This window comes from Prionailurus bengalensis, chromosome B1 (genome assembly GCF_016509475.1).
Source record: "Prionailurus bengalensis isolate Pbe53 chromosome B1, Fcat_Pben_1.1_paternal_pri, whole genome shotgun sequence".
In the NCBI taxonomy this organism is placed as follows: Eukaryota; Metazoa; Chordata; class Mammalia; order Carnivora; family Felidae; genus Prionailurus; species Prionailurus bengalensis.
Genome location: NC_057344.1, coordinates 105,910,060 through 105,923,725, shown reverse-complemented (window position 1 = coordinate 105,923,725; position 13,666 = coordinate 105,910,060). Strand labels below are relative to the sequence as shown.

Sequence of the window (13,666 nt, the reverse complement as noted above, 5' to 3'; positions counted from 1 at the left end):
ACAATCAGCATCTAGGACTGTGGTCATCTTAAGGCTCAACTGGTTAAAGATCCACTTCCAATCTCACTTATGTAGTTGTTGACAGGATTCAGTTCCTCAGGGCTATTGGTCTTATAGCCTCAGTTCCTTACTGGATGTTGGCCAGAGACCACTCTCTGTTCCTTGCCACATAGGCTTCTCCAATATACCAGCTTACTTCATCAGAGCAAGCAATCCAAAAAGACAAGAGAAGGAATGGGAGCAAGAAACAAGTCAGTCTTTTATAACCTAATCTCAGAAGTGACATAGCACTTTGCCATGCAAAGGAAGGAAGTTACATAAAGCAGGGAGTAACATGAGGTGGGGATTATTGGGAATCTTATAAAAGGCTGTCTACCACACCAGGTATGGTGCCACTTAGGGAGCATCTGATACTTAGAATATTCTTCTTCCAGATATTAGCATGTTTCATTCCCTCACCTTCAAGTCTTTGACCTAGTGTCACCTTCTCAAGGAGATCTACCCTGAACACTTTTTTTTTTAATTATTTCTATCCTCACCGCAAACATTTCTCATCCCCTTCATTTTTTTCCATAGCACTCATTGACTTTAAATTTTCATATAAGTTACTTATTGTGGTTCTATTTTGTCAACTTAGCTAAGCCAGTACTACATTTCCATTTCTTTGCCTGAAAAGTTCCAGGTTAGCATGGGCCACAGAGACATTTTGCATAGTAGATGGAGGTGAAACAGCCATCATATAATTTCACACTTGGAAGGTCAGTATAGGGCATAAGGCAATATTGCCAATTATGTAAGTTGTCACTTATCTGCTAGCTCATTTCGTAGGTTGGGGCAGAAGCCAGGTCTGTATCTTCTTTAACCCTTGCAGGATCCTCTATTTCAATGTCAGCAACTCGGGTCTGTAACAAAAGACCAACTCCTCCTGCAGATCAACTCCATCATCAAAGTTGAACCCTTGGAACCAGGGAGAAATCAATGCAGATTCCACTCCATTCTCATGGATTTCAGTTCATTCTTGCAGTTGCCAGTTTACCTTGCTTCCTCCACTTGACAGCTGTGATTTACCTTACACTAGATATATCTGTATCTATATCCTAGTAGTTCTGCTCCTCTGATATAACTCTAATACTCTTATTTACATGTCTTGTACCACAAAAATATAAACTCCATGCATAAGAAATTTTGTCTGTTTTGTTTACTGCTCTTGCCCCAGCACTAAGAACAGGGCCCAGTGTATAGTAGAAAACCATATAGTAGGCACATTAAATATTTATTGATGAACAATTTTTAAAAACAAAGGCAAGAAAGGGAAGAGACCAATATTCACTAATATTTTGGATAAAGATTCATGTAAAAAATAATAATTATGAAATAGAATGAATGAAACTAGGAATGAGCATGGTAAGTGTACCATACATTGTAATATGTCCAGAGATTAGAAACTTGACCTGATGATAATCAGTGGAGAAGCCATTACAGTTTCTGTAGCAAGTGACAAACAAGGAGAAAATAGTATTTCAGGAAATTTAATATTTCAAAAATATCCTGTTGAGTGGAAATGGGAAATTAGAAAAGTAGGGAGCCAATTCAGACATGTTGTCCTAGATCAGTAGTATGACAATAGAGAAAAGGAAAGGAAAAGTTGATCTAAAAATAATTGTCAAAAAGGTTGTAACACGGCAACTGCAGAAATCACTAATGCTGTTTACTGGTATTTCTGATTCTTATCCTTAGAAGCACATAGTAGGGTTCCATATCCCCACCCTTTTGAAGTTTGGTATAGCCATGCAACTTGCTTTTGTCCATGGGATATGAAGCAATGTGAGGACTGTCACTTCAGAATGGAAGCCTTTAAAAACAAGTATGTGATTCTCAACGTTTATTTATTTTTGGGACAGAGAGAGACAGAGCATGAACGGGGGAGGGGCAGAGAGAGAGGGAGACACAGAATCGGAAACAGGCTCCAGCCTCTGAGCCATCAGCCCAGAGCCTGACGTGGGGCTCGAACTCACGGACAGCGAGATCGTGACCTGGCTGAAGTCGGACGCTTAACCGACTGCGCCACCCAGGCGCCCCTAAAAACAAGTATGTGATTCTCTACCTTCTCATCTCCCTTCCTGTTGCCTAGAAACATCACAAATGGTTAAGGCCTCATTAGTCTAAGTCACTAAAATGGAAAAGAATATGACAAGAAACAAACACTTGTTGTTTTAAGCAACAAAGATTTTGGACTGTTTGTAATACCAACACAACCTCACCCATTCTTACTGCAGCAGCTTGAACTTGAGTCAACAAATTTTTATATTCCCTCAAGAGATAGAGTTTAATTTCTCTCCCTTTTTGTGTGAGCTGGAATTAGTAACTTGCTTCTAACAAGTGATAGCGAGTAACTTCTCAGACTAGGTCATAACATCATTGGTACTTCCTCTCCTGATCACTTACTTTGGGAGAAGCCAGCTGCCATCTCATGAGGACACTCCAGCAGCCCAGTGGAGATCCACATGCTGGGGAATTGAGGCCTCCTACCAACAATTAGCCTTAACTTGCTAAGCTTGTAGCTGAGCAACCCTGGAAGAAGATCCTGCAGTCTCAGTCTATATCCTGATTACAACCTCATGAGTGAGATACACTGAGACAGTTAGGCTGTACTTGGACTCCTGATTCACAGAAATTATGTGAGATAATAAATGCTTATTGTTTTAATCCACTATGCTTAGGCTAATTTGAAACATAACAATAGATAAAAAGTACATTGACTAATACAGAAATACACTAAAAATTGAAAATGGAGGATAGGGAGAAATCAAAGCTGACTCCTAGGCTTTGAGCTTTGAATAGTCTGGAAAAAGTGTGACATCATTGATTGCAAGTTATTCAATTCCATTGGAGTTTTGAGGCAAGGGTCATATATACTCAATAAACATTGGACAGAGTCTTGTAAATGTTTAACAACTGAGCAAAGTGCTCAGAACCAAAAAGAATATTCCAGCAGAGATAAGGGAGAACTCTCATCTGCTCTCTTCTAGACACTATAGTTGTATTATAATTTTCTTACCAGCACTATCACACTGCTAGTACATACCAACTGCAAGTTTAGGTACCCTAAGTATCTTAAAATGTAAATAAGCCCACAGGCCATTTCCTGATATTTTCTCCCACTTATTTCGACATTCATGAGAGCTGTGCTGTTGTGTTAATTTTGCTTCTCTGATGATCACTGTAGTTTCTACATTAAAACCACAAAAGGAAAAAGGAAACAGAATAGGGAGAAGTAGCATAGTTGAAGAATGAATATTCTATAATGAACTGTTCCAGTTAGTATATCAAATGCAGAATTAAGTATTGTCCAGCCATCATTTTATCAGTTCTAACAACTTCACTTTGCATTCTACCTTTAAAATCCTTAAACCAACCTTTATTTACAATAAAATTTGAATTCTATCTATTACCACATAATCTCTACCTAGTATTCTAAGTCTCAAAGATTTGGCTTGAACAGCCGCTAAATTCATTAGGTTTGATCTCAAATTCCCACAAATTTAGAAATATCGCCATCTCAGCCACAAATTTCACACTAAGAGTATACAGAAACCATCACTAAAGCGCAGCTTGTCTTAAAACAAAAATAATAGACTATAAACGTATGACTGCTTTTTTATTAAGCTTTATTTTAAAATAGTTTTAGGTTTACAGAAAAGTTGAAAAAATAGTACAGGGAGTTCCCACATATCCCCCATCCAATTTCTCCGATTGTTAACATCTTACAATACCATATACATCTGTCACAACTAAGAAACCAACATTGGCACATTACTATTAACTAAATTTCACACTTTATTCAGATTTCACTAGTTTGACATTAATGTCCTTTTTCTGCTTGAGGTTCCCAGACAGGGTATCACATTTAGTCATCATGTATCATCTCCTCTGGTGTGACAGTTTCACAGACTTTTCTTGTTTTTCAAGATCATGACAATATTAAATACTGATATATAATCTGTAGATTGTCCATCAACTTGATTTTGTCTGATATTTCTTCTCATGGTTTGACTAGGGTTAGGGCTTTGGAGAAGAATAACACAAAGGAGGTGAAATGTTTTCATTACATCTTATCAAGGTACACATTATCAATATGACTTCTTGCTCACGTTACTATTGATCACTTCGTCCAGGCAGTGTTTGCTATATTTCTCCACTGTACAGTTATACTTTCCCCTTCTTTCCTTACCCACCCTTTGAAAGCAAGTCACTAAGTACAGCCAATACTCATCTTGGTGTTGGGGGAGAGTGGGGGGATCAAACTCTACCTCCTGGAGAAAAATCACTTTTTACGATAAATACAAAACTTTCTCAATTCCTATAAAATATATATTAACTGCCTCAAAGCATTCAATAATCCAACTGAGTGTCTAATATGAGTCACTCTGATAGGCACTTCAAATGAGAGGTGACGCAGTCCCTTCACAAGAAGTTTATAATATAATAAAGATACCACATGAAAAACCCAAGTACTATAGTATGTCAAAAAGGGAAATCAAATTCAGTTAGAGTAATGAAAAATTTCACATAACAAGTGACGTTCAAGCAAAGCATTCAAAGCTGAGTAGTATTCTGACACATGAAGATTTATGCAAATTCAACATTCATTTATGATTACAAACTGAACAAAGTGGGAAGTAGGTATAGAAGGAACATACTTCAACATAGTAAAGGTCATACATAACAGGCCCACAGCTAATATCATATTCAGTGGTAAAAAGGTAAAAGCTCTTCCTCTGAGATCAGGAACAAGAAAGGATGCTCTGACCACGTTTATTCAACACAGTACTGGAAGTGTTAGCCAAAGCAATTAGGTAAGAAAAAGAAATAAAAGGCAGCCAAACTGGAAAGGAAAAAGTAAAACTGTCACTATTTGCATATGACACGATATTACATATAGAAAACCAAGTGACTCCACCAAAAACTGTTAGAATGAATGAATTTCAGTAAAGTAGCAGGATACAAAACCACTATATGAACTCTAATGCACTTCTATTCATTAATAATGAACTATCAGAAAGAGAAATTGAGAAAACAATTCCATTTACAATTAGAATAAAAAAAAATACTTAGAAACAAATTTTAATGGGGAAGGTGAAAAACTTGTATACTGAAAACTATAAAACAATGATGAAAGAAATTGAAGATTAATATTTTTCCATTATATAAACAGTGGACAAATATTCTATGCTCATAACCTGGAAGAATATTGTTTAAATGTCCATACTATGCAAAGCAATCTACAGATTCAAAACAACCCCTGTCAAATTCCAATGGCATTTTTCACAGAAATAAAGCAAACAATACTAAAATTTGTACGAAACGACAAAAGACCCCAAACAGCCAAAGCAATCTTGAGACAGAAGAACGTAGGGGCACCAAGGTGGCTCAGTCACTTAAGTGTCCAACTCAGGTCATTATCTCAGTTTGTGGATCAGGCTCTGGGCTGACTGTGAGGAGCCTGCTTAGGATTCTCTCTCTCTCCCTCTCCCCCTGCCCCTCCCATACTCACTCTCAAAATAAATAAATAAACTTTAAAAAAAAGAGAGAAAAAGAAAAACAAAGCTGGAGCTATCGTGCTTCCTGGTTGATAACTATATTATGAAGCGATAGTAATTATGTTTTTAGACTTTATTTGAGAGAGAGAGAAAGAGAGATAGCAAGCAGGGGAAGGGCAGAGAGAGAGAGAAAGAGAATCCCAAGCCCCAACGTGGGGCTCAATCTCATGAACTTGAGATCATGACTTGAGCTGAAATCAAAAATCGGATGCCTAACCGACTGAGCCACCCAGGTGCCCCACGAAGTTATGATATTGTATGATACTTAAAACAGTTTGATACTGGCATAAAAACAGACACATTGATCAATGGTACAGAATAGTGAGCCCAGAAATAAACCCATGCATATATGGTCAATTAATTTACAACAAAGGAGCCAAGAATATACAATGGGGAGAGGACAGACTCTTCAAGAAATGGTGCTGGGAAAACTGGACAGCCACATGCAAAAGAATGACACTGGACTACTATCTTACACCATACACAAAAAATGAACTACATCAAACTAAAAAGCTTCTTCACAGCAAAGGAAATTTTCAACAAAATGAAAGTCAAACTACTGAACAGGAGAAAAATATTTGTAAATCATGTTTTAATAATGGGTCAATATCCAAAATACATAAAGAACTCATACAACTCAACAGCAGAACACTAAACAACCTAATTTAAAAAATGGGCAGAGTATGTGAATAGACATTTTTCCAATGAAGACATACAGATGGCCAACAGACACATGAAAAGATCCTCAACATCACTAATCATCAGAGAAATGCTAATCAAAATCACAATGAGATATCATCTCATGCCAGTCAGAATGTCTAGTATTAAATAAATAAGAAATAACAAGTGTTGGCAAGGATGTGGAGAAAAGAAAACCCTTTTGCACTGTTAATGAGAGAAAACCCTTGTGCACTGTTAATGAGAATGTAAACTGGTCTATCCGCTGTAGAAAACAGTATGGAGGTTGGTCAAAAAACTAAAAATTGAATTACCATATGATCTGGCAGTTCTACTTCTGGGTATTTCTCTGAAGAAAACAAAAATACTAATTCAAAAAGATGTAAGTACCCCCATGTTCATTACAGCATTATTTTCAGCCAAGATATGGAAACAACTTAAGTATTCATCAATGGATGAATGGATAAAGATGTCGATGTACATACACAATGGAATACTACTCATCCATGAAAACAAATGACATCTTGCCATTTGCGACATAATGGATGGACCCTGAAGACATTACGTTAAGTGAAATGAGTCAGAAAAAGACAAATACTATATGATCTCACTTATATATGGAATATAAAAACAAAAACAAAAAACACCAAGTTAATTGATACAGAAAACAGATTGGTGCTTGCCAGAGGCAGTGGGTTGAAGGGGTAGCTAAAATGGGGCAAAAGACACAAAATACTAGTTATAAAATAAATAAGTCAAGAGAATGTAATGTACAGCATGGTGAGTACAGTCAATAATACTTTTCCATATTTTAAAGTTGCTACATATTTTTTTCTTTTAATATTTTGAAGTAATCTCTATACCAACATGGGGCTTGAACTTAAAACCCTGAGATCAAGAGTCCCACATTTCACCAAATGAGCTAGCCAGGCTCCCCTAAGACAGTAAATCTTAAAAATCTTCAGCACAAGAAAAAACTTAATTCACTATGTATGAGGGATAGGGGTTAATTAGACTTAATGTGGTGATCATTTAGCAACATACACAAATATCAAATCATTATGTTGTATACCTGAAGCTAATGTTAATTATACCTCAATTTTAAAGAAAGGAAGAAAAAGATGGGAAACTGATGGGAAAAAATTTAAGATGGAGAAAAGAACCTAAAATATGGGAGCAGAGACTCTTCACTCTGTCTCAGGTGTTTTTTACACCTTAGCCCAATGGAAATATATATTTAAAAATCTTCAGTGTGTCTTTATAGCTTACCATAAATGGATGGTCATATGGGCTGGATTGTGTCACCCAAAATTCATATGTTGAAATCCTAACAGCCAATATCTCAGAATATTACAGTATGTGGAGACAGGATCTTTAAAGTGGCAAGTAAGGTTAAATGTGGTCATTAGCACAGGCCCTAATCCAGTATGACTGGTGTCCTTTTCAAAGAGATTGGGATACAGACAGGTACAGAGGTTAAAGGATGTGAAGTTACTGGGAAAGGAGGACCATCTACAGGCCACAGAAGGTCTAAAAACAAACCGGTGAGTGCCCTGATCTCAGTTTGTCTCCAGAATTGTGAGAAAATAAATTTCTGTTGCTTAAACCACCCAATCGGTGGCATTTTCTTAGGACAGCGTTTGCAAAGTAACACAGATGGCTACAGGTTCTAAATGAAATCTAATTTAGCAAAACTCTCCACTGTGATTTGGTGTTTAAGCCTTGTTACAGAATAGTACTTTTCATTCATTAGTGAGATGGAGTAAAGTAAAATGAAGTGAGAAAAATGTAGGGTGAAAGGTGAGCCTCAGAAACTTTAGTTCTAATTAAAATTCATTTCCTATAAATTGGTGACTCCAACTCTAATCATAAAAGCAATGTTTGCTCTTACTAATTAAACTATTTCTCCCAGAATAGTATGTAAGGATTTCATGAAGCTTCTGTAGATCCCTACTGTGGCACTTTATTCCCCAACTTAATCTGGGGAATACATTTTGATACCGTTTTTCCTGGCAGCAATTGCCACAACATACCTTCCCAATGGTCCACTACTAAGTAAAACCTCCCTTTTGTTTCATATCAGAGGGGAAACAGAAAATAAATTTAATGGCATTTAATAACCACTTGACTAGAACTAAATGTATTCCTAAATATTTTTAATTCCACTTTACAAGGGTTAGTTCTATTATTTCTATAATTGCACCCTCAACAAAAGGTACAGCAGGGAGGTAAGAGGCACACATCTGCTTTTACGAGTCAACGAAATCCAGCTGCGGCCAAACACGTACAGCAAACTGTGGGTGAGTCTGCAACACGGGAAATGTTCAGACACACTCGTTAAGTGGGTCTCCCATACTCTTCCGGCTAACGTCCTTTACTTTTTTTAGTCTTGTGTTTAGTCTTTTGGCTAGGTTTTCAGTAATGAGTGTAAATACTCTTAAGAGATTAAACAACCCCCCCCCCCGGCCCCGACCCCGCCAAAAAAAAAAACCCAAAACAAAACAAAATTTAAAAACCGCAAATCACTGACAGCTACGCTTGAGGAACAGCAACTCCAGCGGAAAACGGAAGTCCCAGATCATTAATGGACCAAAAAAATCAGTTAGTTCCACGTATATTTACCTAAAGGTTTAAAAGCAGAGGACTATATAACCTGGCGTTTCGGTAACAATGGCAACTTCTAAGTAACTATCCTTTATGGAAACGGGAAACAAAAACTTTTCACCTCCCGGGTCAGGAAGACAAAGCCAGCGTCAGGATTTTCTCATCTCGCGACAACTTTCTGACTCTCCCTGTAGGCGCGTGCGTCAGAATCGAGGGCCCGGGGAGCCGCCCAGCCCAGAGGGTGGAGCAAACCGCGTAAGGAGGGTGGGGCCATCAGGAAGGGGTGGAACGGAGGAGGGGCTGGAAAGGGCAGAGCAGAGGGAAAACTCGTGTGGGCCCCGCCCCTCGCGGCACTTCCCCGGAATAGCGTCAGCCGCGCTATAAGAAAGCGTGCGCTGAAGTGCTCGGCCTTTTACATCCGGGAAGCGTTGGGCTTAGGTTACGAGGTTGAGGTACGTTGTATTTTGTGCACTATGGTGATAATTGAGGCAGAAGTTTTTGGCCTAGTTAAGATGCAGGAGGTTCAGGGATCTTGTAGTGATCGGTCTACGACAGCTTTGGAAACCTCTAGGTTCGAAAACCTGAGGTATTCTTTTGATCACGCGGCGGCCACGTGCAACCCTGGCGCTGAGTCAGAAGTCGAGCGCGCACGGGTCACGGGCCCTCCGACAAAGGATCGGTGCACCTGGTGACCGGCAAAGGTCGCGAATTCACCGCTGTCGGTGTCAAGTGGCCATCTTGAAGCTACTCCGCCACTGTTAAATAAATAGTAACACCGAATCCTGATACCCGCCACATTTAGATCCATAAAGTAAGTAATCTCTGTAGTTGTGCTTGCTTGGGAGTTCTGGGATTGTGAATCTCCATGTATCTTTGGGACCTGTCAGCTGTGGCAGTCTCCCTTCCTAGCCATGGAAGAGCATATTCTTGTTTATTGGCAAAGCTGTCACCATTTAATTGGTATCAGATTCTGACTTGCACAAGTGACATTAATCACTTGAAAACCTGAAGGGTGCCGGGTTATTGGGCACATATCTAACTATTGCTTAAATGTTTTTAGGAAGCTGAACTAATCGTTCCAATGGATGACAGGAAACATGACAAGGTATGTTCCTTTTTATTCATATTTCGTCGTTAATCCAGAATCCTTAGTGCTAAGTAATGGGAAGGCCAGAATTGGCCCGATTTGCTGCTACTTTGTAATTTAGAAGAGTAATAAATAGCCAACTAAATAGAAAGTAACTGAAGTTGCTAATATTTTCAGCACTGTGATTTAGGACACAGAGTTTACAAAACTGGTTTTCTTCTCTTGCAGATAATCAAGAAATTCAAAACGTATGGGTGAAGTCCTGTTTATTTAGAATCTTGTGGTGCACTGCCAAACGTGATTTTTTTAAATCGCAACATGTTGCATATTGAGTGGTGAATAATCTGTAAGCTATCAAGTTGGTGGTCTCCGTATAGGCCAGAATATTACTTTGGCGTAAGTATGACATTTAGTAGAGAATAAGTGAGTGCTTGCTTGCCATAATTAAATAAAATGCTTGATTTCATCTGGAAAAAGTCGTGTTCTAAGTCACTACAGTATTTGGGTGGGAACTACACGTGAAGCCACCTTACCCCTAAGGGACAACAGTCATTTTTATACCGTACAAAAGATTAAGGCTACTACACAAGGTGAGCAGCTAAGCACTTTATTCACACAGATGTGCACTGAACACTTGTGTCTTTTAAAGGTCACACTTAACATTTAACAAGGAAAAAAAATTAGCTATTATCAAGGCATATTTTATGAGCCAAGTAGTTTCCCGATCCAGTCTATTAAAATTTCAGTATAAATGTTGCTTGCATCAGCACTATGCTTTAGTTATAAAGGTGGCCTGTGCGAAGTTTCCGTAAAGATAAATTTTCTCTCCTGTATTGCACGTTTTCTCAGCCCTTGTGCAAGTGTGCACTGTCTGTACCACTATCATCACTAGTTGTAAATGCTTGAAAAGTTCTGCCTTTATCAAAACCTTGAGCTTTTACAAAAGGTTTAACGCTATTCTGCCTGACATAGCATTGCAGTTCTGCAAAATCGTAAACTATAAAGCACCTTTATGTTAGCACCAGTTTTTTACAAAGCTGAGGATTTACAAAAAGGGTACAAGTAGATGCAGTAGGGAAAGGGGTGAAGTCCCCTCCATATTAATACAGCCATTGAAAAGGATTACTTAACATGATCTAATCCTAAAGTTCACACTGATTTTTTTCACCTGTTTTTATGCATCTATTTCTTGGATGGATCTACAAAAACTTTAAAACACTGAAGGGCCCTTGATATTAGCAATCATTGTGATTAAGTAGCCTGAGAGGCAAACCTTTTTTGTTTGGCCTAAGATTTTGCATTGCTAATCAAGAATGTCCTGAAAGGGTGCACAGTAAAGCACCCTTAATTGTGTTGAGAAATAGCCAGAGGGAAAACTTGCCTTTACTCAGCAGTGGAGGCTGAAAATGACCTGGTCAGCACTGGGGCTCCAGAAGTTTGAATCCTACCATCTCACCTTGGCCTCTGGGCCTGTTTGAAAGCTAGGGATACTATAAAACATTACCAGCCTTTTTAAAACGGTCATTGAAGGCCATAGCCACTTACAGCAGTGCCTAGCATATAGCTGGTGCGTTAATTAAAGCAGTTGAAACAGTTAAATTATTTTAGAGCTTTTTCTCACTAAGCAGAGAAAGCATTTTTAACAGTATTTTTATTAGCTGGGACTATCAGGATAGTGGAGGTCTACAGATTTTAGTCATTACAAGAAAGTTGCAATAGATGGCACTCATAAATCATGGTCCAGCAAACCACATAATGCCAAGGAAAAATTTTATCAAGTTGTAAATTTGAAGTAGCTGAAAGTAATTGCTAGAGGATGTTAACAAATAAGGTGGATAAATTAGGTTGTACATCCAACAACTTGAAGGCATTCATCAGGAATTCTTCCAAATTTTTCTGGGTAGTAGAATGTGTTGCCATAAGGCATAGTACAAAGGCTTCATTCAGGAATGCATGATCACTGATCCTAGTCTAGGTTTATAATGGAATTCCTTCACTTTTTTGGCCCTTGATTTCCTCAGTTAAAGGCTACAGAGATTCAATGTGTGACGATGTCTTGGCCTTTTGAAGAAAATCTGAGCTTAATTAAACAATGCCATTCCTTGACTCTAGTATAAACAGTATTGATTGAGTTATAAGCTCTAAATCCAAATGAATGTAAAAACAGCCTTACTGCACTATTGATACACAGTAATCTCGAGAACGCTAATAAAGACTCCAGAGTAGTTTTTTGGGTGGGCCACAATGCTAGTTAAGGGTAATTAGTACTACACTGAGGTATCTAACAGAATATTCACATCACAAATTCTCAAGCAGCAATGGTGCACATGATTTAATCACAACACAAAAGAAGGAACATGGCTCTCATCTCCGTTGGCTGGCATCTCTGGCTGAGTGCTAATGTGGATGTTGAACATTTTCCAGGATTTTCTCTTGAAGCTTCCATGTGAAGAATTACAATTTGGTGACACTTTTTATCCAAGGTACAAAGGCTGAGACTTTGGTATAGACACCAGGTGAATCCTTGACTCCACAGCCATACCCCCAGGAGGTCACCCCGTACACAACCCAACTCTCTCCTGACCGAACACACATGAGTGGTCCTCCACTGTCTCCCTGGCAGCTGTCAACACGTTTGTGTTCATGTAGATTTCCAGCGCAAAGCATCCTTCCTGTAAACCGACCCTTGTAACGTTCTTCACAAAACCTCTTGGGAAGTAAGGGGATGGCTGCTTGTTGTAGAGTTCTTGAATAGGCTCGTCCTAGTCAGACCAAATAATCTGAGTTAGATGCCAGCCAAAGATCTTACACAAAAGCACTACATTTAACAGTCCAATGAACATTTAATTGAAAAAACCCTATTGTGGCATAGTGTAGTTTAGGTGAGTGGTAACTATAAATGGTATAGAAGGACCTGAGTGGCAAGAACTCCAAATATGGCATCTGATAAAAGATTGAGAAGCAAAACGTTCCTGTATACTAACCATTTGATGTTGGTGTACTCACTGGTAAGACATTAACTGTTCAGTAGCTAATATGTATAATTGATGATGTCCTCTACAATAGTCCTTTCTTGGGTCTAAATTCCACCTTTTTTTCTTGCATCCTATGTACTCAATTGAAATAATTCATAATAGAACATTCTGTAAAACTGACATTATCATTTCTGTTAACTTGTATCTAAAGGAAGGTGAATGAACCTTCCCTCTTGGAGTAATTGAGAATGGATACACTTAAGTATTCTCAGACACTTGATTTGCCTCATGGTTCCACATAGTGTACGGGAAAAGGCATTTACTCTGATCTGATTTTATTGTTTCATTCAGCAAATGTTTTCTTTGTGGTTTATCTAAGGAGTGGTCAGTATGTGCTTCTTCAGTATTCTATATCTGCAACAGCTATTCTACCTTTTTTCAGCTATGAAATACAAATATAAAGCCCAGATTTAATGCAGTGTGTGATGAACACAAATACTCTGTAAATAAAACACTGAAATTATCACCTGTAGACATACTTACTTGATGCTCTTTTCAAGAGTATAATTAGCAGTATTGATCATATTTAGTGGAGAGGGGTCAACCTGTCCTTTCTCCTTACTCAGTAGCCATTTAGGAATCAAGTACCCAATCCAGGTGAGCCCCACATCCGTTGTTTCAAGGACCATTCTGAACAAGCACTAGCTGATACACACTGATAA

At 38.3% G+C, this 13,666-nt stretch overlaps 1 protein-coding gene, 2 long non-coding RNA genes and 1 other non-coding gene across 4 annotated transcripts in view; 2 read left to right on the top strand and 2 right to left on the bottom strand.

The window, feature by feature from the left end:
• Positions 1 to 3,651: 3,651 nt before the first annotated feature.
• On the bottom strand, positions 3,652 to 9,158 carry LOC122476792. The gene is made up of 2 exons (XR_006295606.1): positions 8,901 to 9,158; positions 3,652 to 4,065 (listed from the first exon to the last, which is right to left on the bottom strand). It is a non-coding gene; the product is annotated as an uncharacterized LOC122476792 (long non-coding RNA).
• Positions 9,159 to 9,298: 140 nt separating this feature from the next.
• Positions 9,299 to 10,445, top strand: LOC122476789. Its single transcript, XR_006295605.1, has 3 exons — positions 9,299 to 9,693; positions 9,943 to 9,987; positions 10,198 to 10,445. It is a non-coding gene; the product is annotated as an uncharacterized LOC122476789 (long non-coding RNA).
• On the top strand, positions 9,744 to 9,874 carry LOC122479292. The gene has a single exon (XR_006296336.1). It is a non-coding gene; the product is annotated as a small nucleolar RNA SNORA24 (small nucleolar RNA).
• Positions 10,446 to 10,560: 115 nt separating the features above from the next.
• PRSS12 (serine protease 12) overlaps positions 10,561 to 13,666 on the bottom strand; it is a 76,243-nt gene continuing 73,137 nt past the window's right edge. The window contains exon 14 of the mRNA XM_043569588.1: positions 10,561 to 12,731. Coding sequence (XP_043425523.1) covers positions 12,424 to 12,731 — 308 coding nt within the window. The 3' untranslated portion in view covers positions 10,561 to 12,423. The remainder of the gene's footprint in view (positions 12,732 to 13,666) is intronic.